The sequence below is a fragment of the Oncorhynchus kisutch genome, linkage group LG14 (assembly GCF_002021735.2).
Source record: "Oncorhynchus kisutch isolate 150728-3 linkage group LG14, Okis_V2, whole genome shotgun sequence".
NCBI lineage: Eukaryota > Metazoa > Chordata > Actinopteri > Salmoniformes > Salmonidae > Oncorhynchus > Oncorhynchus kisutch.
The window spans coordinates 57,484,384-57,507,053 of NC_034187.2; the positions used below are offsets into that span (position 1 = coordinate 57,484,384).

Here is a 22,670-nt window from a genome sequence, read left to right on the forward strand (position 1 = left end):
CCCAAGACCAGAAGTCCTTATATCGCTGCTCCTCATGATTAACAGGGAGAGTTGGCTCAGGTCTGACTCCTGACTCTGCCACTCTCTCCCTGAGCCCACCCCCAATAAATTTTTTGGGGTGACTTTCGGGTTTCGCTCTGCGCCGCCGTGTTTTCCTTTTCGACTCCATTCGCCTATAGCCTTCTTCGCACTGCTCAAGCGAATCCCATGCGGGCTCCTGCACTCTCTCTGGGTCGGCCGCCCACCTGTCGATTTCTTCCCACGTCGTATACTCCATGCCATTGCTGTCCATAACGTCCTCCCATGTCCATTCCTCCTTTCGCTTTTCCTGCGGTCGCTGCCTGTAACCACGCCGCTCGGTCCGTGTGTGGTGGGTGATTCTGTAACGGCGTTCTTCGTTTGTCGAAAGAGAGTCGGACCGAAATGCAGCGTGGTGGTTAATCATGATCTTTAATGAGGAAATGGTGACGATACATGAAATAACTAATAAATACAAAAACAACAAACGGAACGTGAAACCTAATTACAGCCTATCTTTTTTTTAATAAAAAATAATTTATTATCTTCAATACCATTCATTCTTTACAACTCATAATTTTCATACATACTCAAATAATGGTATTTTAATTTAACTAATTTAACTAAACATAAACCCCAAACAAAACCTCAGGGGAGCATCTTCCCTCCCGTCACCCTACAAAATACCTTTCCCTATCTCCCCATCCCTAATCTATCCCCTTACAAATCTAAATGACACCCAGCCCTAAACCCCCCTTCCACCTCTCCCGAGCAGCATGCTGCCCCCACTTCCTCTCCTCCCTCTTCATCCTCCCCCTCAAATCTCCTTCCACCCTCCTCACTATCCCTTCCACCCCCCAATCTCTCCCTGTCTTCACCATGTTCTGCCTGGCTTCCCACAGCCCCCGTTTAAAGAGACTCATGAGAAGCCAGAGCAGAAACCTGTCCCTATCCGTCCCTCTCGCTCTCCCTACACCTCTCTCTAACCTGGCCCACGTCAATACAAAATCCCCCCTTACCAAACCTAACAACACCCGTGCCCTAGACCATACTACTCCGGCAAAGGCACAGTCCCAAAAGACATGGCGCACAGTCTCCTCCCTGCCACAAGAGGATCTTGGACAGGTGGGGGATTGCACCAAACTATACCGGTACATGATGGAACGTACCGGCAAGCACCTATGGAGGCTCAACCAATTCAGGTCCTTGAGCCTGTTGTCCAGACCCCGCGTCTGCACTCCCTCCCAGACCACTTCCGAGATGCCCACTACAGGCAACGGACTCCCTGCCTTTCTGGCCTCCTCGTACAGGTGCCTGTGATCTAAACCTACTCGGGCAACTTCAACCTCAGGGTGCGCACGCAGCCACTTGGCCGCATGACCAAAGTGCCACGGCAGCTGTTCTGCCCGAGGACCCGTGTTAGACCACACCATTATGCTTCTCGCCTGATATGAGAAGAACACCCGCAGGAGGTAACCGGATGGGTGTATCACTGGATGAGCAAGCTCCGTTAACAAGAAAGAAACAAAAATTGTGTCCAGCTTGAGGGGGAAATGTGGTACCCCCCTACCTCCCTCCCCGATGGGACAGATCATGCGCGCCCTGGCGACCCACTCGCACCTGCCACTCCACATGAACTGAAACACAAGCCTCACTAGAGGCCTCCTCAGACAAGCCGGCAATGGGTAGATGTACGCCAAATACAAAAGAGACGGCAACACATCCACCTTTAGGACCAGGACTTTGCCCATAAAAGACAAATACCTAGCCTTCCACATTGCTAGCTTCCTCTGTACCACTGCGATACGCATGTTCCAGTTCAGCGTCGCTGAGCCGGAGGTCTCAAAATGGACCCCGAGAATCCTCAGGGCCCCCTCACAGAGAGATAACCCCCCGGGCACATCCGTTCTACCGCGCCATCTACCGAAAAACTTGACGGAAGACTTTGCATGGTTCAGAACCGCTCCCGACGCTCGGGTGAAATCCCCAAAGATGGCAAGGGACCTTGTCAGGCACGAGTCCTTGCACAGCAGCAAGGAAGTGTCGTCGGCGTACTGCGTCATCTTAACACGCAGCCCACCACTTCCAGGGATCAACAAGCCTTCCACCCCTGTGTCTGCCCTAATGGCAGCCCCCAGAGGCTCCATGTACAGAACGAAGAGGAGAGCCGAGAGTGGGCACCCCTGCCTGACCCCAGACGAGAGGTCAAAAACGTCACCCAAGTGACTATTTACACTAACTCGGCACCCCGCTCCGACATATAATGTACGAATCCATCCTATGAACTTCTCCCCAAATCCTAATCGACCTAACACTCTGAATAAAAAGGATCTATTCACGCGATCAAAGGCTTTCGCCTGATCTAGCGCTGCTACCATTAAAGGCAGTCCTCTATCTTCAACCCAAGCGATGGAGTCCCTGATTAACTGTAGGTTCCATCTAATAGAGCGGCCCTCTACCCCGCACGTCTGATCCTCATGAACGACGTAGGGAAGGGCTGTGCGCAACCGGTCTGCTAAAACCTTTGCAAGTAGCTTGTAATCTACGCACAGCATGGTCAATGGCCGCCAGTTGCCAAGGTCTGTTACTTCCCCCTTCTTATATAAAAGTGACAGCACACCAACAGCCATTGATCCCCCCGGGACCCCCGTCTCAAGGATGGCCTTCAAGACTTCGAGGACCACTGGTCCAAGTATACCCCAAAACTTGAGATAAAACTCAGCCGGCAGCCCATCCATCCCAGGCACCTTCCCTTTTCCCATCCTCCTAAGAGCGCTCTCAACCTCTTCTAGTGAAATCTGGGCCTCCATCACTTCTCTAATGTCCTCCGGCAACCGCCTGGACAAGTGTTCTAAAAACACATTTCCCTGCTCTACATCTATTTCCCTTTCCTTAAATAAACCTTGGAAATGATCAGTTGTCACCCTGACCATATCCTCTGGTTCTCTAACTATACTACCATTTTCTTCCCTAATGCCATGCATTACCTTCCTACTCTGTCTGGCCCTAACCGACTTAAAGAACATAGCGGAACAAGTCTCATTGTGTTCTAGAAAGCCACTATGCGCACGCTCCAGGAAAGCTCGAGCCTTCCGCTCCTGCAACTCCCTGAGCTGCGCCTTTAGGGTAGCGGATCTCTCCCAGTCAAACGACCCGCCGAGGTTGCCTGCCTCATACTCGAGTTCAATTAACCTTTGGATACGATCCACCTCCCTCCTCTCCTCCCTTTTTTTCCTCTTGCAATACCCTATTATAAAAGCCCTAATCCTCACCTTAACTAATTCCCACCACTCTAACACCCCCTCGCACATGGACCGGAGGCCTTCAAGCCTCCAAAAGAAATCATAAAACCTGTCAACAAAAGCCTGCTCCTCCAGCACATCCCGATCTAACTTCCAGTACCCCCTACCAAAGAGGCAGACTGGAGACCCCACCTGCAGGAGCACCCCGTCGTGATCCGAAAAGAAAACAGGCAACAGCCGCCCAGACAACTTACCCAAAGACCTGGGTACAAAAATATAGTCGAGCCTCCGCTCAACCCCCCTGGAGTTGCGCCATGTAGGACCGGCCATTTTCGGAGTAGTGTGCAGACCACCATCAACCAGACCATGGCAAGCCATTAGCCTGGTAATGGCGCCTGCACTGCTATCCCCCCCTATTCCTAAATCTGTATTAAAATCCCCCCCTATCACTAATTTCCTATTTGTGACACACAGGGGCGTCAGACAGTCCACCATCTCCCTCCTGTCTGCCACCACCTGTGGCCCATACACCACCACTAATCTAAATTTACAATCCCTTATCGTGACATCCACCCCTATAACCCTCCCCTGCATTACCACAAAAGAATCCTCCACTTTTACCTCCCTGTGCCCACACAAAATCCCTACCCCCGATGAGTGCACCCCCCCAATACCCCAAACCGACTCCCCCTTGTCCCACTCCCTCTTAAACCTACTAACATCCCCTCCATCCCTCAGGTGAACCTCCTGTAAAAAACAAAAATCAAACCCCACACCCTCCAAATAACTAAAAACCGCCCTCCTCTTAACAAAATCCCTTAAACCCCTTACATTTAAAGTAACAAAAGTAAAATTAGACCCCATGAAAGAATCAAATAAAATCATGTAATACACTCAAATTCTAAACCCAGACAGAAAAAAACAAAAACAGGAGACTCACCCGATGCTCCCCTGCTCCATATCTACCGGTGAAAACACCATCCGTACTCCCGACATCCCCCCCACTTCCTCCATCTCACCAACCCAGGATGCAGGAATAGTGTTTGGCTCCGGGGTGCCCTGCACCCTGGGTCTACCCCCACAATCCTCCCCCTCCCCAGTGCTGCAGCTGGATTGGAAGAAAATCGGGGAGGCTGAGTCCCCAAACAAAAAACTCCCCACCTCCTCCTGTACCCAGTCCTGAGTCTTGTTAGGTGTGTCCCCACCCAACAGAAGTTGAGGGCCTGGGGAAACCAGCAGCAACCCAGAGGTTTCTCCCACCCCCATCACTCTCTTGGCCATCCCCTCCCTCTCACTGTCGGCCAATCGCACCCTCCTCTTCATTCTCTTCTTTGGTGTTGGCGGTAGTGGAGAGATACCACCCTCCCCCCCCACCAGCTCCTCCACCATACCCCTCATCTCTTCCACCAGGGCACTTTCCCCCCAGTCCACTTGCTCTTCCACCGTCTCCTTCTCCAACACTCCTCCCTCGCTTTCTTCTCTCTCATGCTCCTCCACTCGGTTGCCTTCTTCTGCCGCTTTTCCTGGTTCTCCTACTCCCGTGCCTTCCGTTTCCTTCTCTCTTCCATCCGCCGCTTCTTGCTCCTCCTCCTTCCTTGCGGCCTTCCCCTCTGGACCTGTACTCTGGTCATGAGGCTTGCTTCCTTCCCCCCCTCTTCTTCCCCCATCCCCCGCTCCTGCTCCCCCCCCAGCCGCAGACGCATATGACCTCTGACGAGCCGGGCACCCCCGCCACAGGTGTGCTGACGAGCCACACCCGTGGCACGCCTTAGGCTTGTCACAATCCTTCGCCTCGTGTTCCTCAGATCCACAAAATCTGCATTTTCTTGTGCTGCACGAGGCGAATATGTGGCCGTAGGCCATACAGCGCCTGCAAAATGGGGGCTGACGTGTATAAAACAACGTCCCCCTGTCAGCCCCTAGGGAGAACATAGCAGGAGGATGGAGGTAGCCACCATGTCCCTTTGGGTCCTCTCTGAGGAGGGCCTGGAAGCCTCTCCTCCCATTCCAAAACCCAAGGGAGTCTTTGAGGTGCCTTGCTGAGGAGACGTTATCCATGTATCTCCCCAGAAAGGCCCTCACCTCTTCATCCTTAACGTATGGGTTGTAAATGTTGACAGTTACAACCCTAAAGTTATTCTTCGCCAGGCTTGTTATTTCATAGTGGCTCATCGGCCTCTCGCCTCCCACTGCTCTTGCCCTTCTCAGGATATCATCGTGTTTCTCCTCTGTATATAGTGCCACATCGTATGCTCCCTCCAACGAGTTGCCTTGGAAACAAAACACGTCCTTCACCGTCAGCTTTAGAATCCCCATCAATATTATCCTTCCAAAAGTTTCCCGTCCTAAAGGCTCCAACTCCTTTTCCTTCCAAGCAAAACGAATCGTGTTGGCCAGCCCAATCCCAGGGACCGACCGTGTTGATGTATTTAGCACCATCTCCGCAAGGAGAATGGCGCTCGTTCTCTTCTCTTCCAAAACAATGAAAAAAGAAAATCCAAAGTGACTGAGCCTATTCTGGTGCAAACAAACACAGAGACAGGAACAATCACCCACGAAAGACAAAGCGAAACTCAGGCTACCTAAATACGGTTCTCAATCAGAGGCAACGAGAAGCACCTGACTGCTGATTGAGAACCGCCTCAGGCAGCCAAGCCTATACAACACCCCTAATCAGCCGCGATCCCAAATACTACAAACCCCAATACGAAACACAACACACAAACCCATGTCACACCCTGGCCTGAACAAATAATTAAAGAAAACACAAAATACTAAGACCAAGGCGTGACAATGAGAACATATGAAAGCTGGTGGTTCCTTTTAACATGAGTCTTCAATATTCCCAAGTAAGAAGTTTTAGGTTGTAGTTATTATAGGAATTATAGGACTATTTCCCTCTATACCATTTGTATTTCATTAACCTTTGACTATTGGATGTTCTTATAGGCACTTTAGTATTGCCAGTGTAACAGTATAGCTTCCGTCCCTCTAGTTAGCGCGCGCTAACTAGCTAGCCATTTCACATCGGTTACACCAGCCTCATCTCGGGAGTTGATAGGCTTGAAGTCATAAACAGCGCAATGCTTGACGCACAACGAAGAGCTGCTGGCAAAACGCACGAAAGTGCTGTTTGAATGAATGTTTACACGCCTGCTTCTGCCTACCACCGCTCAGTCAGATACTTGTATGCTTGTATGCTCAGTCAGATTATATGCAACGCAGGACATGCTAGATAATATCTAGTAATATCATCAACCATGTGTAGTTAACTAGTGACTATGATTGATTGTTTTTATAAGATAAGTTTAATGCTAGCTAGCAATTTACCTTGGCTTACTGCATTCGCGTAACAGGCAGTCTCCTTGTGGAGTGCAACGAGAGAGAAGCAGGTCGTTGTTGCATTGGACTAGTTAACTGTAAGGTTGCAAGATTTGATCCCCCGAGCTGACAAGATGAAAATCTGTCGTTCTGACCCTGAACAAGGCAGTTAACCCACCGTTCCTAGTCCGTCATTGAAAATAAGAATGTGTTCTTAACTGACTTGCCTAGTTAAATAAAGGTATAAAAACATATATATTTATTTTTTTAATCAGCAAATCGGCGCCCAAAAATACCGATTTTCGATTGTTATGAAAACTTGAAATCGTCCCTAATTAATCGGCCATTCCGATTAATCGGTCGACCTCTAATATAAACCAAACAGAAGCATCTAACAGGCGACAAGAGCCAGGAAGTATGCCACGTAGTTTTGATTACGCCCACATAAAATGGTAAATCATACTTGGAGGATGCCAGGAGTGAAGAACTTTTAAGTGAATAGATCATAGCCCATTGGCTTGGGAGTAATGGTGGGTTAAGGAATGCTTGCCCCTTGCTCGCTGCACTTCAAAAAGAAAATAGGCACTATAAACTACAACCTGGGCTACTACAGTCCATACTGTACTACAGTGTCATACAAGGAGGGTTTTAAGAAGGGAATTCAATTCAGCCCATTTCATGTTTTAATTTGTGTTACGTCATGTCTCAAATGTGTTCTCCCACCACAGCTGTTCTCTAACGGAAAGAAAAAAACTAAAGTGAAGAGCGTTAATGGTGACTACTAAAAAGAAATGGCCGACCCCTTGAAATTAGACACCTACCCTTTAAACCTTTGCTGTGCCTGACAGCCAAAGACAGTGGAAGGAAGGGGGGGATGAGATGTCTGCCATCCAGGCATAGTGACAGAGGTGCCACCTAATGTCACTATTAATGTCACATGCACAACAGTAAAGCAGTTGGGCCACAGGAATTTGGATGCGAGAGCTTTAGCCCAGACTACGCCCACCTAGACTACAGAAAGTATTCAGACCGCTTGACTTTTTTCACATTTAGTTACATTACATATTCTAAAAGGGATTCATATATTTTTTAAATTCCTTAGCAATCGACACACAATAGCCCATAATGATGGGCTATGATTTTTGAAAATGTATTAAAAATAAAACACAGAAATACCTTATTTACATAATTATTCAGAACCTTTGCTATGACACTCGAAATTGAGCTCAGGTGCATCCTGTTTCCATTGATCATCCTTGAGATGTTTCTACAACTTGATTAGAGTCCACCTGTGCTAAATTGATTTGATTGGACATGATTTGGAAAGGTACACACCTGTCTAAATAAGTTCTCACAGTTGACGGTGCATGTCAGAGCAAAAAACAAGCCATGAGGTCGAAGGAATTGTCCGTTCTGCAGCATTGAAGGTCCACAAGACCACAGTGGCCTCCATAATTCTTAAATGGAAGAAGTTTTGGGGGCCTCCCGAGTGGAGCAGCGTTCTAGGGCACTGCATCTCAGTGCTTGAGGCATCATTACAGACCCGCATTCGATCCCAGGCTGTGTCACAACTGTCCGTAACTGGGAGTCCCATAGGTTGGCGCACAATTGGCCCAGCACCGTCTGGGTAAGGGGAGGGTTTAGCTGGGGGGGCTTTACTTGGCACATTATGCTCTAGTGACTCTTTATGGCAGCCAGGCTCCTGCATGTTTACCTCGTCGTTAGTTGAACGGTGTTTCCTCCGACACCTTGACGAGGCTGGCTTCCAGGTTAAGCGGGCGGATGTTAAGGAGTGCGGTGGTGGGTCATGTTTCGGGGGACGCATGACTCGACCTTTGCCTCTCCCGAGCCTGTTGGTGAGTTGCAGCGATGAGACATGATCGTAATTGAAATTGGGAGAAAAAGAGGGTAAAATACCCCCAAAAATGTATAGAAGAAGTTTGGAACCACCAAGACCTCCTAGAGCTGGCTGCCTGGCCAAACTGAGCAATCAGGGGAGAAGGGTCTTGGTCAGGGAGGTGACCAAAAACCCGATAGTCACTCTGACAGAGCTCTAGAGTTCCTCTGTGGAGATGGGGAAACCTTCCAGAAGGACAACCATATCTGCAGCATGCCACCAATCAGGCCTTTATGGTAGAGAGGCCAGAAGGAAGCTATTCATCAGTAAAAAAAAAACATGACAGCCCACTTGGAGTTTGCCAAAAGGCACCTAAAGACTCTCAGACCATGAGAAACAACATTATCTGGTCTGATGAAACCAAGATTGAATTATTTGGTCTGAATGTCAAGCGTCACATCTGGAGGAAACCTGGCATCACGTCTGGAGGAAACCTACGGTGAAGCATGGTGTTGGACGCATCATGCTGTGGGGATGTTTTTCAGCGGCAGGGACTGGGAGACTAGTCAGGATCGAGGCAAAGATGAATGGAGCAAAGTACAGAGAGAGATCCTTGATGAAAACCTGCTCCAGAGCACTCAGGACCTCAGACTGGGGTGAAGGTTCACCTTCCAACAGGACAACGACCCTAAGCACACAACCAAGACAACACAGGAGTGGCTTTGGGACAAGTCTCAATGTCCTTGAGTGGCCCAGCCAGAGCCCGGACTTGAACCCGATCTAACATCTCTGGAGAGACCTGAAAACAGCTGTGCAGCAACGCTCCCCATTCAACCTGACAGAGCTTGAGAGGATCTGCAGAGAGGAATGGGAGAAACACCTCAAATACAGGTGTGCCAAGCTTGTAGCATCATACCCAAGAAGACTCAAGGCTGTAATCGCTGCCAAAGGTGCTTCAACAAAGTAATGAGAAAAGGGTCTGAACACTTATGTAAATATTATATTTCCGTTATTTTTATTATGAATTTACACACATTTCTAAAAACCTGTTTTAACTGTGTCATTGTGGGCAATTGTGTGTAAATTGATGAGGGGGAAAAAACTATTGAATACATTTTAGAATAAGGCTGTAACGTGACAAAATGTGGAAAAAGTCAAGGGGTCTGAATACTTTCCGATTGCACTGTATATAGACAGGCGAACCCACCACACATGGCAGCTTTCGTCTTGATTGGGCACACACTGAGAGAATACATGGTCAGTAAATGCCAGGAATGGGGCAGATAGGGAATTGCTTAAGAGATTGTTTTCCATTTCCTCTTTGCACTTGACTAAAAGTCACACAAATGATTAACCCTCACGGCATCGGTTATCTGACTCTACTGTGACAACACTTTGCTAAATATATTGAAAACATACCAACGAGGCCTGGGTGTAGGGTTTGCTGTGCAAGAACTGCATCATGCAATATTCGACAATGACTGTAATGGAAGTTACGGTGGGCAATATTCTACCTCTTGCTCTCTGACAACTCATCCACACATCACCCCCTCATTAGTCATGGCGCTCTGTGGTTTGTGTATGTTAGACCTTTTACAACAGGAAGATGCAAAAAAAATGTTTTGAATCTTGAACCAAACTGCATTTGACTCTGTTCAATCAATAAACTCTCAATTTTAGTTGACAGTTGGCTGTCAAGACTAAACTTTTACATTTCACTCCGTGACAAGTGTAACTGACTCAAAGCCACAACAGGGTAGAATACATTTCAAACGTTACTTGTTAGGGGGAGGTAGTTGCAGAAACGTTGTAATGGTTTAGTAATAGAATAGTACATGATGAGTAATATATTAGTAATACGCTAGCTAATTCAATAGGAAAAAAACAAATATGGCATGACAGACAGCAGAGAGAGCACGCGATGGACAGGGCTAGTCATTGAGCAGAGCAACTGAGACATTTGTAAAACATGCAATGCATAGTAAACGTGTTCGTGTGTTTGCCTACCTTTATTGCAGCACTACATCTCTGTAGAAACCCCTCCATTTTCGCCAGCGTAGAGCACGCCCGGGATATTCTGTAAAACAGAATGTTTACAGACCTGGGTCCTGTGCAAAGACAAGTTGACAAATATTTCAACACCACGTTTTGAAAAACAGCAGCTCCTGAAGTGTAGCGGCTATAATGTAGAAAGTGGCAGTGGTGGGTCCTTCGCGAATGAACGGCTCTTTTTGGTGAACCGGCTCATTGCCTCCGTTAAGCTAAAAGAGCCGCTCTTTTGGCGGATCCGAATTGCATCTGTGAAAGAGCCGTTCATTTAGCTCCCTGATTTGCATATTGTTACTGCTTTTTCAGCTACAGACAACGATTATCTGCAGATAAGTTATAAAAACATTGTATGAAGAGTGTAATTCCTCACTGCAGGAAGAATAAATAGTGAGGTGAGATAAGTTTTCAAGTCCACACGCATTTAGCTGTACATTCATTTTTTTGCAGGTCATCTAATAATATGCTCCGGTAAAAAAATGTATTTGAATACACATGTCACGATCTGACACAATGGGAGGTAACTTTGTTGGCTTAAATGTGATATTTGCATGGTTTTCATGGTTTTATGTTTTTTTTTTTTAAGCGCTACTGAACGAAGAGCCGTTTAGGCGCCAAAAGAGCGGCTCTTTTAGCTTAACGGAGGCAATGAGCCGGTTCACTGAAAAGACTCGGAACGCGGGTAAATATTCCACTAAATTCGTGATGTCACAAACGGAGTTGTGCCAAAAAGCAATCCACTACAGAACTGTGTGGTAGATATATAGATATATTTATTTGATAAGTTAAAACATAATACAACCACACATGCATGTAAAATGATCGAGAATTACATTTAAAAAAGTTTGAATTGTGGTCCTCTTAAAAAATGTCTCAAAACATTTACAAACAAATAACATCGTAGGCCTAGGCTACGCAGTAGATCCTGCGTACTAGGCATACTTAGGTATATTGATGAATAACATTTTTAACTTATATTGCGATTTTCAAAAAAAAAAATTAAAAAGCAAACAAACAAAACATGTTAATGATGGAGATTGAAAGTCAGTCGGCTTCGGATGAAGTTGATGCATTTGGGGCTGGAAAGGCAGTCTAGGTTCATCGTAGGTTCAATAGAGAGGGCATTGATTGTCATTGTTTATCCTTGCCTGTCCCGGCAAGGATAAACAATGACAATCTGACAACAACAAAAACCAGGTTAACAACCCACACCTGCTTCTCGGGAATGGTCAGTCGTTCCATTAGAGCCACTCCTCTGGTACTGGTCCTCAATTGCCAGGAATGTAGCACTCGCCTGGGTGATGCCACGGCTGCTAAAAAGCTCACGAAAAGATACCACAATTTGGAAGTGGTTAGGAGCATTCCCTGACAAGTCCCTGAACTTCCTCTGCTACCTCTGGACACAGCATGCTGTCCATGGTGTAATAGTTCCAAACAGATTAAACAAAATGCCACATGATTTGAATTCAAACAGCCAGCTACCTAGCTAGCTATCAAGTCAAAATGTATACTTTTAATCACGATCCTGCGTCTCTGAGCGTCAAGGTAGGATATAGTGATTAAACTCTAGAGCAGCCCGAAAAACAAAACAAAAATACGCTTAAAAATAATTATAATATATTTATTCAGAGCTCCTATGGCTATTTATGTGTCCCTTGCTTTTTGCCTCATGACAACATCAACAGAAAATATTTCCAGAACTTTGCTATGTATTCTACATTTTGCCAACACAAATCCTATTATTAGAATCACATTGATGGTCAAGACAATAAATGGAAAAATTAAGCTGTGTGAGAATTTGACAATTATACTATTTTATTCACTTCCTACATTAGTGAGAGCAGGTGTTTATAGTCTTTATACACACACAGTATGTGACACATAATTAAGCAATAAGGCCCGAGGGGGTGTGGTATATGCTAACATACCACGGATAAGGGCTGTTCTTAAGCACGAAGTGCCTGGATACTAGCCATATACCACAAACCCCCCAAGGTGCATTATTGCTATTATAAACTAGTTACCAACGTAATTAGAGCAGTAAAAATAGATATTTTGTCATACGGTCTGATATGTATTTTTTACCTTTATTTAACTAGGCAAATCAGTTAAGAACAAATTAACATTTTCAATGACGGCCTAGGAACTGCCTTGTTCAGGGGCAGAAAGACAGATTTGTACCTCGTCAGCTCGGGGATTCGATCTTGCAACCTTCCGGTTACTGGCCCAACGATCTAACCACTAGGCTACGCTACCGATATATTCCACCTGTCAGCCACACAGCATTCAGGGCTTGAACCAGCCAGTTTATAATCCATAATACACACAAATTTGAGACTTTTGTCTCTGCAATACTGCGCAATACGCAGCAAGAAGAATACATGATGCTTATGAACACTACCAGTATATTAACACCTGCAGTTCAGTACTCCAACCACTTGTGTCCCCATGAAGATAAACTTCAAAATAATTTAAGGTAGCTGTTTTTAAAATTAATTCGCATATTTGCTATGTTTTTTTCTTCAGTTTTTCTGAAATATCTTTGGTTGGCATATTATACGACATGTATTTTATGTATGTAACTTGGTGCTTGACATCTAAAAAATAGTTTCCCCCCTGTGGCTAATACAGCTCGTGACATCATTGTTTACAGACTGTGGTAGAGGAAGTGGAGTAAGCGAAGTCAAGATTGCGAAGAGACCGTGGAATGTAAATATCATGCCCGTTGTCAGCCAGCGAAGCTCGTTAATGTGGACAAGTCGGTCAGTATCTTTTCGTAAAAATCTCGATTTGCTCTTGATTGGACCAACACCTGTCTAAATTTCACGACGTTTTTGCCAATTTACGCTGTCAACTGGCTTTGATGGTAAGTTGTTTTATTTTCTGCTGGTCAGCTAGCAAGCTAACAAGCTGCCACCATCAAGATATTTGTTGCATGGTAGTGATGGGCGCTACCAACTTCTGAGCGTCAGCACGAGGGTATAACGTTAGCAATCTATGGTCAGTAGCCAGTTCTGGTGTCACTTGACAGATGCAATATTTTCTACCACGGATTTATAGTTCCGTTCTCAGTATTTTGTCAAACCCAGGGTCAGGAAGGAGATGTGTTGTTGGAGAATAGCGTATTATTTCACGGACTGATCACTGATCTTTTTCTTGCAGGTCTGGTACAATTTAAGAGTATGGTTACTCGCATTCTGGGACAACGTTAAGATGACAACCATGCCGCGTTAATATCCTAAAAACCTACGAGTCATTCATGTCACAAGACAAGGGGCAAGCTTGACTAGCGCCATCCCGCTCTTCACTTGTTTTCGCTGTAGCTTTTCTGTCAGTCTTCAATTGGTATATTCCCTTGTATCGTCAGGAAGAGCACAACTTTTATAACTAGTTAGATAAGTTTTGCATCCCCCCAAAGATAACTTTGCTCTAGTTTGCAGCTGTAGCTTGCCAGAAGCTATCAAACCAAACCTATTTGACAGGGAGCTGCAGGTATCTTACTCTATAACGTTAATGGACAGCGGCAGTGCTGAAAATGATCTATAAGATATTTGTTGTTAAAGTTTAAATGTGTGTATATATATTTTGTGTAAAGATCATTATTTATTTTTTGTTGGAGGAAAGCTTGTAGTTTTACACTTGCACTAAATTTACCAGAAGCCCATGTGCAATGTCGAAAAGATAGCCTATTTGTTATGACATCCACACTTGAACTGAAAGAAAATGTGCAAGTAGATATTTAAGGCCGTATGAAATCGACTCTCTCTTAGTCTGTATGACATAAAACAGACAGAGTGACTGTGGATTCTGCTGTAGCCATCCATCAACCCCGTCTTGCAAACTAAGGACACTGTTACTCAGGAATGCCAGGGAACTGATCATCAAGATTTCCTTCAAGGTTCACCTATAAGGTCACTGCCAACTTTTAAATCTGTGAATATACTTAATGTAAAGGGCTGAGTTTGTTTTTCTATTCGTATATAACCTAAGCCTGAAGTAGTCTTTACCGACGACTTGGCCTTATTTTCAGTTGATTAAGTGCTACATTGAACATTGCCCAGTTATGGCGGATTCTGGCACAGAGATAGTTGGAGGAGATCTCCTGAGCGTTGTCAAAGATGACTGCTCTCTGACAGAGGCCATTTCTAAAGAGGGCGGCCTTACAGCAGGATCGTCTGCGGCTAAAGAAATCCACGAAGCAGAGCCCTTGGACCATGAAGACTCCACCAAAGACCCATCAGTTAAGACTCCAATTATGGAAGCAGAAGGTTTTGACGGATACAGGGAAACCTCACTCACACCAACCACCACGTGTGCGGCCATGTCTGAAAACGGCACGACAGAAGACGCTCGATCCACCCTGCAGAGCCAAACTCTGACAGAAGGGAACGGGGAGAGCTCAGAGGCCACATTTGGAAGGTCGGACGAGTATAGCCAGTCAGCAACCACCGACTCTGCCTCCTTCTCCATCCCCAGCCTAGAGTTCTTCGAGGGCAACAACGGGAACGACGAGCCATTGTCCTCCTACTCTGCCCTGGGCGTCGAGGGCAGCTCCCTGTCTGCCGACGTCCCCTGCCTGGCCGACGATGTCCTGGCTGGCGTCGCTGCTGCCGCAGCCACAGGAGGGGCCACCGCCGCGGACCTAGAGCCCATGATGCCGGCCTACTACTTTGTGAAGTGGATCACCTGGAAAGAGAAGAAGACCCCCATCATCACACAGAGTGAGAACGGGCCCTGTCCCCTGCTCGCCATCATGAACACCCTGTTTCTGCGCTGGAAGGTAAAGTCGGACTGTAGAACCAGCTAGCTGGGACTAATGGGGTCCGTGACTATGCATCTCAATCGTCTTAAGTGGCTTTAGGCATACTTCATCTGCACTGATGTCAAACCATATGATAGGAGAAAGCACTATATTGGAGGACTATTGGGGGATTTTGCATTTACTGGTCCAGATCGGTGCAGATCAAAGAAATGAGCCAAGAGAGGAAGCCACTTTAGGCTATTGAGATGCACTTTTTCTGTTGAGGGACTTCAGTGGCCTTCTTAAGGTGACTGAGAATAAGGATGAGATTGACACACTCTGAGGATGACACAGCCGAGGTGTGTAGGCAGGCCAGAATTAGTGATATGACACCGGAGGGAGGGAAGTTTCTAGAGGCAGGAATTACAGGTTCATGTTGGGGAGTTGTATTAAGAGAGGACAGAGGACTTCTGAATCCTATAATCTTGTTTGTACTATCAACATGAAAGCAGTCTGTCACTTTTAGCTTTTAAAATCAAGCAACGCAGAATTAAAGTTTATGAAGGGCTGCATGTCTGTGTCAGAGAATGCATTTTTTTGTGACAATTTCAATTTATTTTGACATTTATTTTGTTGGGGGGGTTAGAGGTACAGTATTCCAATTCATATATAATTTCATATTCCCTTCATATTACATTTCTTCCACATATATTTATTTCACTCAGAAGAGAAAAAGCCCTCCCCATTCCCGTGGGCCTGAAAGTAAAAAGATACAAATAGGTATATATATATATATATATATGTATATATATGTATGTATGTGTGTGTGTGTGTGTACATGTTGGGCTTTATAGTTTGTTTCTATGTGTGTTAGGCTTTAGCTGAGATCGTTCTTCAGAGTCAAGTATATTTGTCCAGGCCTCGATTGTTCCTTGACCAGCACCATTCATTCTAATGTTATAACTTCCAATAATATCTGTATCCAACTTCACAGAATCTGTTGATAAACAAACATGGATCAAGGAAAGGGCTTATGAATGAAAATCGTGTGTGTGATTTGTCCCCAGGCCAAGCTACCTGCCCAGACAGAAGTTATCACCACAGAGGACCTGATGGCTCACCTTGGTAAGAAACATGGGAGTGTATTATCTGCACTTCCATACAGACTTTAACACTGAAGCTATTGTATTTTTCACACATTTATACACTGAGGTTGTCACTGGCACATGAAAATGCAACCAATGCATGAAAGTACAAGCAACTAAAGAGGTTGCATATTATCAGGCCGTAAACAAAAGCTCATCACTGGCCCTGTGCTCCAGGAGCCAAGGGCTTAAGTCATTGAAATATCTAGCAGATTTTATCAATCTGACCATTACCATAGGGGAAATAAATTATAACACACATTCCTGTTTGGTCTCTGACTGTCTGAGAACCACATTATCGTTAAACTCCCACAATTTGTCTGTCTGATGTTTCTGCCACAGGAGAGTGTGTATTGTCCATCAAACCCAGGGAGAAGGCTGAGGGAATGGAGCTCAACTTTCAGCAGGTAAACTCACCTCTGTATTTAACACACAAACACAGCAGGTAAACTCACCTCTGTATTTAACACACAAACACAGCAGGTAAACTCACCTCTGTATTTAACACACAAACTCAGGCCGGTGTCTGTCCACTTACTTGACACTCACTTATGTGTGTTGTCAGAACATTTTTCTGAAGCTGTGCGCATGCGTGTTTTTCTGCAGGTGCTGTCTTATCTATTTTGTAGCTGTGTGGCACAAAATCGTTTGTGGTTGAGACTGAGTCATTTTTAAGGGGAAGTGGAGTTCACTGCAGAGGCAGAAGCCACACAGGGGCTGTTCTCACAGTAAAATCAGCTGTGTCATCGATGCTAAGCCTCACCAGCTGCCACTAGAGTACAAGAATAAGGAGCTTAGGGAACAAGGATTAAAACATACTATACTGTACCAAGGTGGCAAGATGGTGCCTGTGTGGATGCAGCCAATTAATTTAATGATGTGGTCATTAGCAGCTTTTTAATACAAAGTGACTTACAGTCAGCCCATTTTATTCAGTATGTGTGGCGGATTGCAGGAATCAAACCCATTGTCCTTGGTGTTGTAAGCACCATGATCCAACTGTGACTGTGACACTTGAAGCTCAATTAGATGTGCTGTTTCGACTGGACAGCTTTTGTTTTCTGACATCAGAGCTGTGGGTGTGTATAACCACAATCTGGTTCATTATTCATGGCTGAGCTCAGAGGATGGTCATTCGCTGCTCGACAGTGATAAAGAAACTATAGGCAAAACCGATGTGGACAGGTATGATTGAGTGCCGGTCTCTTACAAGCCCTTGTGAATTTTGTACTACAAGATTAACCTGCATATCCACTTTGCCTCATCGCACATCAATCTAATTTCCATACCGTACATGTCACTGGAACCGTGGTGTTAACCATATGAGAAATCAATCTAGGAACAGCTGATACTGGCCTTCTGTGCAACCAACTCTACGTTTCATGCATGTATGATTCCATTCCAGCTCAAAATATGAATTCAAAATGGTCTGATCTCCAATTCACCAAGTTAACCTTCGTTCAGTCTCTGAATCGACTGTAATCGAAACGGAAGTAACCCCCTGACCCTGGTTTCCAACTCAGTTTCCAACCTCTGTATAGTTATATGATATGTATTTTTATCTTTGATTCCGCAGAACATGAGCGATGCCATGGCAGTCCTGCCAAAGCTGTCCACGGGCCTTGATGTCAACGTGCGCTTCACGGGCGTGTCAGACTTTGAGTACACTCCAGAGTGTATCGCCTTTGACCTGCTGGACATCCCACTCTACCATGGCTGGCTGGTGGACCCTCAGGTAAGCGACATTGTAGAACATGTGAAGATAAAAGCCCTCCTTTCACAATGAATGCCCCAAATCCCTTGTTTTGGGCATCAGTTTCAAAATATTTTCTTTCTCCAGAGCCCTGAGATGGTGGCAGCGGTGGGAAAGCTAAGTTACAACCAGCTGGTAGAGAAGATTATTGACTACAAGCATTCGGCCAACAGCAGCCGTGTCAGTGAAGGTACAGGACTTTCCAAATCCTTACTTCACATACATTTGAGTTGTCACTAACTCTTGTCCTGGTGAGCTACACGTGGTTCAGACTTCAATTCAAGCCCAGCTCTAATAAACTGGTTTTATTTACGAGGGTCTTGATGGGAAGTTGATCATTTAATCCCAATTGCATTCTGTACTCTCTCCCCCCTCTTTCTCACAAGCATACATGTTCACTTGGCCATTTCCTCTGTAATACAACCATTCCCCTTGCTTTATAATGCCTCTACTTCTCCATCTCCGTGCTGTCAGGTTTGGTGGCAGAGCAGTTTCTGGAGTCCACAGCGACCCAGCTGTCGTATCATGGACTTTGTGAACTCAACACTACAGTCAAGGAGGGCGAGCTGTCTGTGTTTTTCAGAAACAACCACTTTAGCACTATGATAAAGCACAAGGTGCGTGTGTTTGTTTACCAATCTATAGTGTGTGTGTTTATCAATCTATAGGATGTAACATATAGAATCTTGGAGATAGAAATGTAATATATAGAACAGACTATTCTACATGAGGCACGTAGCACGTTCTGTAACGTTCCCTCCTCAGGTGCCCTGCGGTAGCACAACATTCTCTAAAACGCTGCTCACTCCCTTCCAGTGAATGACTTTTGACCCCACAGGGCCACCTGTACCTGCTGGTGACAGACCAGGGCTTCCTGCAGGAGGGGGGGCTGGTGTGGGAGAGCCTGCACAATGTGGAGGGTGACGGCAACTTCTGCGACTCAGACTTCCGCCTGTGCCACCCGCCCCAGAGGAGCGTCCCCGTGACACAGCCCGAAGACCTCACGCCCCAGCAGCAGCAGAGACAGATCGACCAGGTCAGTAACCCCCCCCCCCCCCCCCCACTCCACCACACAGCCTCACCGGTTTCAGTTTGAGGATACCTGTTATTTGAGAAGCACCCAGATGCAGTATCTAATGCACTACTGAGACAATCTCCATATCTTAAGCTGCATCTAGATACTTATTAAGGTTTTTTACGGGTAGAACTGCCACGCTGTCTGTGTCTAACTTGATCCTAACTTGAGATCTCTATGTACAGGAAATCATGCATTGATATTAAGGATTTAAGCCTCTCTGCACATTTCCATGACTACACGTTCACTCACCCTGTGGTGTATGCTTGGTTGCCAGGACTACCTGGTGGCCATGTCTCTGCAGCAGCAGCAGGGGGTGGCCCCGGGGCCCCTCAGTGACCTGGACCTGGCCAGACAGCTGCAGGAGGAGGAGTACCAGCAGCAGCAGCAACAACAACAAGAAGGAGGTCCCTCCCAGGCCCCAGCACAGCAGGTAACCAACCACACTGTCTGGGCATATACTAGAAGGAAAGAGACTCCTCTTTAGGCTTTAATTCAATACTTCAACAGTATGAAAGATAAATACAATACACCAGTATAGACCAGTGGTATGCAAAGTTGAACTGCAGTGGGGTCGCCATATTTATTTTTGTACAAACTTTAAGAACTAAAATGTAAAAGTAAAGAAAAAAGTAAAGATATACAAATGTTTTTGAGAAAGATTTGAAAAATGTAACTGAGTAAATGTATTTATTTGTTTTAATTTGGATAAGCAATGAAAATGTAATGAATTGAAGGTTATTTCTTGATGTAAAAATCTACATGTTCAGATTTTGAAGATTTGTCTTTAGATTTAGGGTGGGGTCGCGAGAAATTATTGTGGTAAAAAATGGGGTCCCCAGAAATTCTGGTGGAAAAAGTGGGGTCCCTGCTGTAAAAAGTTTGACCACTGGTATAGGCGATTGGTAAAGAAACAGTGCCCACTGGTGCTTTTTCAATTACACTACAATTTATTTGAGCAGAAAACACATTCTCTCACCACAAAGCATTATTGTACTTTTCTGGTACTGGGTTTCTGTTATCTTTGATTCACATCTGCTGAAAAAGTCCCATTGATCATCACAAACTACCTACATAGAAGCTTCTCCACTTCCTTACTCTATGACTGTTTGTTTTGCTTCAAGGTGAGAGGTCAAGCGGCGGCCCAGCCGGGAGGTTCGAGGAGACGGGAGAAAAAGGATGATTCGGACTGTGCCATATTATAGCGGCATCTAACCTTACCCTAGTCTCCATGATCTCCCTATGATTTTAGCCTGCCCTTCTTTGCATTAAGCCAACCCCTAACACACACACACACACACATACATATATATATATAACACACACACACACAGAGAGTTAGGGGATTGTGCCCCTGCCACCTCAATGCCAAACCCACCCCTCACACGGTTTCCTTTGAACATCCAGGCCAGAAGGTGGCAGTACTAGTCACGCTTCGCAAAACCATAGAATAGAATAGAAATGTCAATTGAGGCACCAGACAGGAAATCCTTTGCAGTTGGTGGGTTGCAGCAGCTGAGTTGTCCAAGACCCATTACAACCCAGGTAGAGTCATGAAACACATCTGTAACAAATGTGTAAAGAAAGCTAAGATCTAAATTAAAGGACAGTCACTACAGCTCAGACCAGATGATGTATCTTAAAATGGATAATGCAGCTTTTTAAATTGTGTATCGGAGATGCAAAAATGCACAAAGACGACCCCCCCCCCCTCCCCTTCTCTGCTACACTCTTTTGCCATCCTCACAGCCTTAGAAAGCCCGGTTTTTAAGTGAACTCTGGGGAAGTCGCCATCTGCATTTACGCCATGATGGAAACTCGAGTACATTCCTGTCCTATACAGAACGGTGCACAGTTATGCCTGGCTCGAGGGCCCGAGACGAGGATTCTGCGAGCCCAAACAAAGATATGGCTTTGAGGGCTGAGTTCCCAAAGGTCCTATCTGCTAGACTAAGCATTGGCCTTACTTTCCCTGTCCGATAGTGTACTGTGCTGTAGTTAGTAGCAGGGAGGAATTATGCAAAAGGTGAATGGATAAGGACAGTGAAGGTGTTCTTCTGGAGCATCTGTTATGGACGACTTAAGACCAGTAGGGGGCGGTGTTAAAGATAATTATATGGGAGTAAGAGAAGTCCCATTAAAGGTCCAATGCAGCTGTTTTTTTAATCTCCATTTAAAATAGTTTCTGGGTAACAATTGAAGTACCTTACTGTGATTTGTTTTCAATTCAAATGGTCAAAAAGAAACAAATAGCTTCTTAGCAAAGAGCCATTTCTCAAGCAAGAATTTTGTTAGGACTGTCTTGAGTGGGGAGGGGAAAACTAGCTGTTATTGACAGAGCGGTTTGGAGGTTTGATGTCACCAGGCAAGCCAAAACTTTCTCATCACAGAATGACATTTCAGGCGGTCTTTTCAAATACCCCTTATTACTAAAACGGCGTTATAATCTTTCAGAATTTCACAATATTATTCCAACCTCAGTGTGGAAATATAACACAGGAAAAGCACGTTGACTGCACTAGATTAAGCAAACCTGGCACTTGAACCAACTATAAGAAGTCTACATTTGATTTACAGTACTTAGGAACAAAGGCCAGTTCAGGCGGTTGCTGCAGTTTTGCAAAGGTCAGATATACAAGCCCTTTTGAAGTAGCTTCAGGGTGGAGGGGCTTTTAGCAACGCTACAGTACTAGACCACACCTTGACGCCAAGTCTTAATCTTTGCCACTTCTTCATTTGTATTTAATTTTTCATGTCAGTAAAGGAAAATCTAAACAAACTGTCATGGTGTCCAATGACTCATTTATTGTCTGGTGAATGTCATTATTTCACATAATCGAGTCATAAAACCAGCTCAGTATCATTATCTGCTGTTTTCACCTGCAAAGCTTCATTTTCTAATACTTGTGGAATAGTTTATCAATGTTAAAGTGGTACAGTGGAACTGGACACTAAAATGGAAGTTAATCACACGCATACAAACACTTCCACTTGTTGCAGGACCATTGCATTTTTTCAAAATCAATCATAGGTTTTTCTTGTTTTAGCTTCTGCTCTTGTAGCCCTTTCTGGCTTTGTTTTTAGTTTCTTCCTTTTGAGGTCCTCCTGTTTCTTGTCCACTTGAACCCGTTCGTGTAAGTTTGTCCCACTCGTTCTCTCAAAAGCAGCCAGCTCCTTCGACTCCTTGACCCTTTTATAAAAAATTTTTTTATTGAAAAACCTCTCAACTTCTTCTCTGCCCCTCTTTCGTTTCCATCTTTGGATGGGAGTCCAAGAAAGGCATTAACCTCTTCATGACCAGATGAATCCTATCATCCCTTTGCGGTCACTTGTTAAATCCACTTCAATCAGTAGACGAAGGGGAGAAGACAGGTTAAAGAAGTATTAAGCTTTAAGACATTGTGTGTGATTGGGCAAGAAAGGTACCTTTGAACGGGTTATGGTAGGGGACAGACGCACCGGTTTGAGTGTCAACTGCAATGCTGCTGGGTT

General features: G+C 45.2%; 2 protein-coding genes across 6 annotated transcripts in view; one reads left to right on the plus strand and one right to left on the minus strand.

Annotated features, from left to right (window-relative positions):
• LOC109875845 (exopolyphosphatase PRUNE1) overlaps positions 1-12,408 on the minus strand; it is a 31,378-nt gene extending 18,970 nt beyond the window's left edge. Inside the window, exons 1-2 of one of the 4 annotated variants that reach the window (XM_031788630.1) lie at positions 11,677-12,408; positions 10,426-10,495 (exon numbers count right to left, since the gene is read on the minus strand). In XM_031788630.1, the coding sequence (XP_031644490.1) occupies positions 10,426-10,464 (39 nt within the window). In that variant the 5' untranslated portion in view covers positions 10,465-10,495; positions 11,677-12,408. Of the gene's footprint in view, positions 1-10,425; positions 10,670-11,676 lie in introns of those variants that run through there. The other 3 variants (XM_031788629.1, XM_020468267.2, XM_031788628.1) reach the window with 3 other exon arrangements.
• A 702-nt stretch (positions 12,409-13,110) lies between these two features.
• LOC109875835 (ubiquitin carboxyl-terminal hydrolase MINDY-1) lies at positions 13,111-21,961 on the plus strand. 2 transcript variants are annotated; one of them, XM_020468254.2, is made up of 10 exons: positions 13,111-13,330; positions 13,627-15,244; positions 16,273-16,330; positions 16,693-16,757; positions 17,927-18,085; positions 18,191-18,293; positions 18,578-18,720; positions 18,942-19,139; positions 19,456-19,611; positions 20,303-21,961. In XM_020468254.2, exons 2-10 carry the CDS (start codon positions 14,528-14,530, stop codon positions 20,381-20,383), a joined length of 1,680 nt encoding a protein of 559 aa, XP_020323843.1. In that variant the 5' UTR covers positions 13,111-13,330; positions 13,627-14,527; the 3' UTR covers positions 20,384-21,961. The 2 variants fall into 2 exon arrangements, with proteins under 2 accessions (XP_020323843.1, XP_031644491.1); XM_031788631.1 differs by lacking the exon at positions 13,111-13,330 and adding an exon at positions 13,353-13,464.
• The last annotated feature ends 709 nt before the right edge of the window (positions 21,962-22,670 follow it).

What these genes read in the sequence shown, in the direction of transcription:
- LOC109875835 (XM_020468254.2), top strand. Translation starts at nt 14,528, where the DNA reads ATGGCGGATTCTGGCACAGAGATAGTTGGAGGAGATCTCCTGAGCGTT. An exon ending in GCTGGCTGGTGGACCCTCAG is followed by an intron (nt 18,086 to 18,190) that starts GTAAGCGACATT and finishes TTCTTTCTCCAG; the next exon opens with AGCCCTGAGATGGTGGCAGC. An exon ending in CCCAGGCCCCAGCACAGCAG is followed by an intron (nt 19,612 to 20,302) that starts GTAACCAACCAC and finishes TTTTGCTTCAAG; the next exon opens with GTGAGAGGTCAAGCGGCGGC.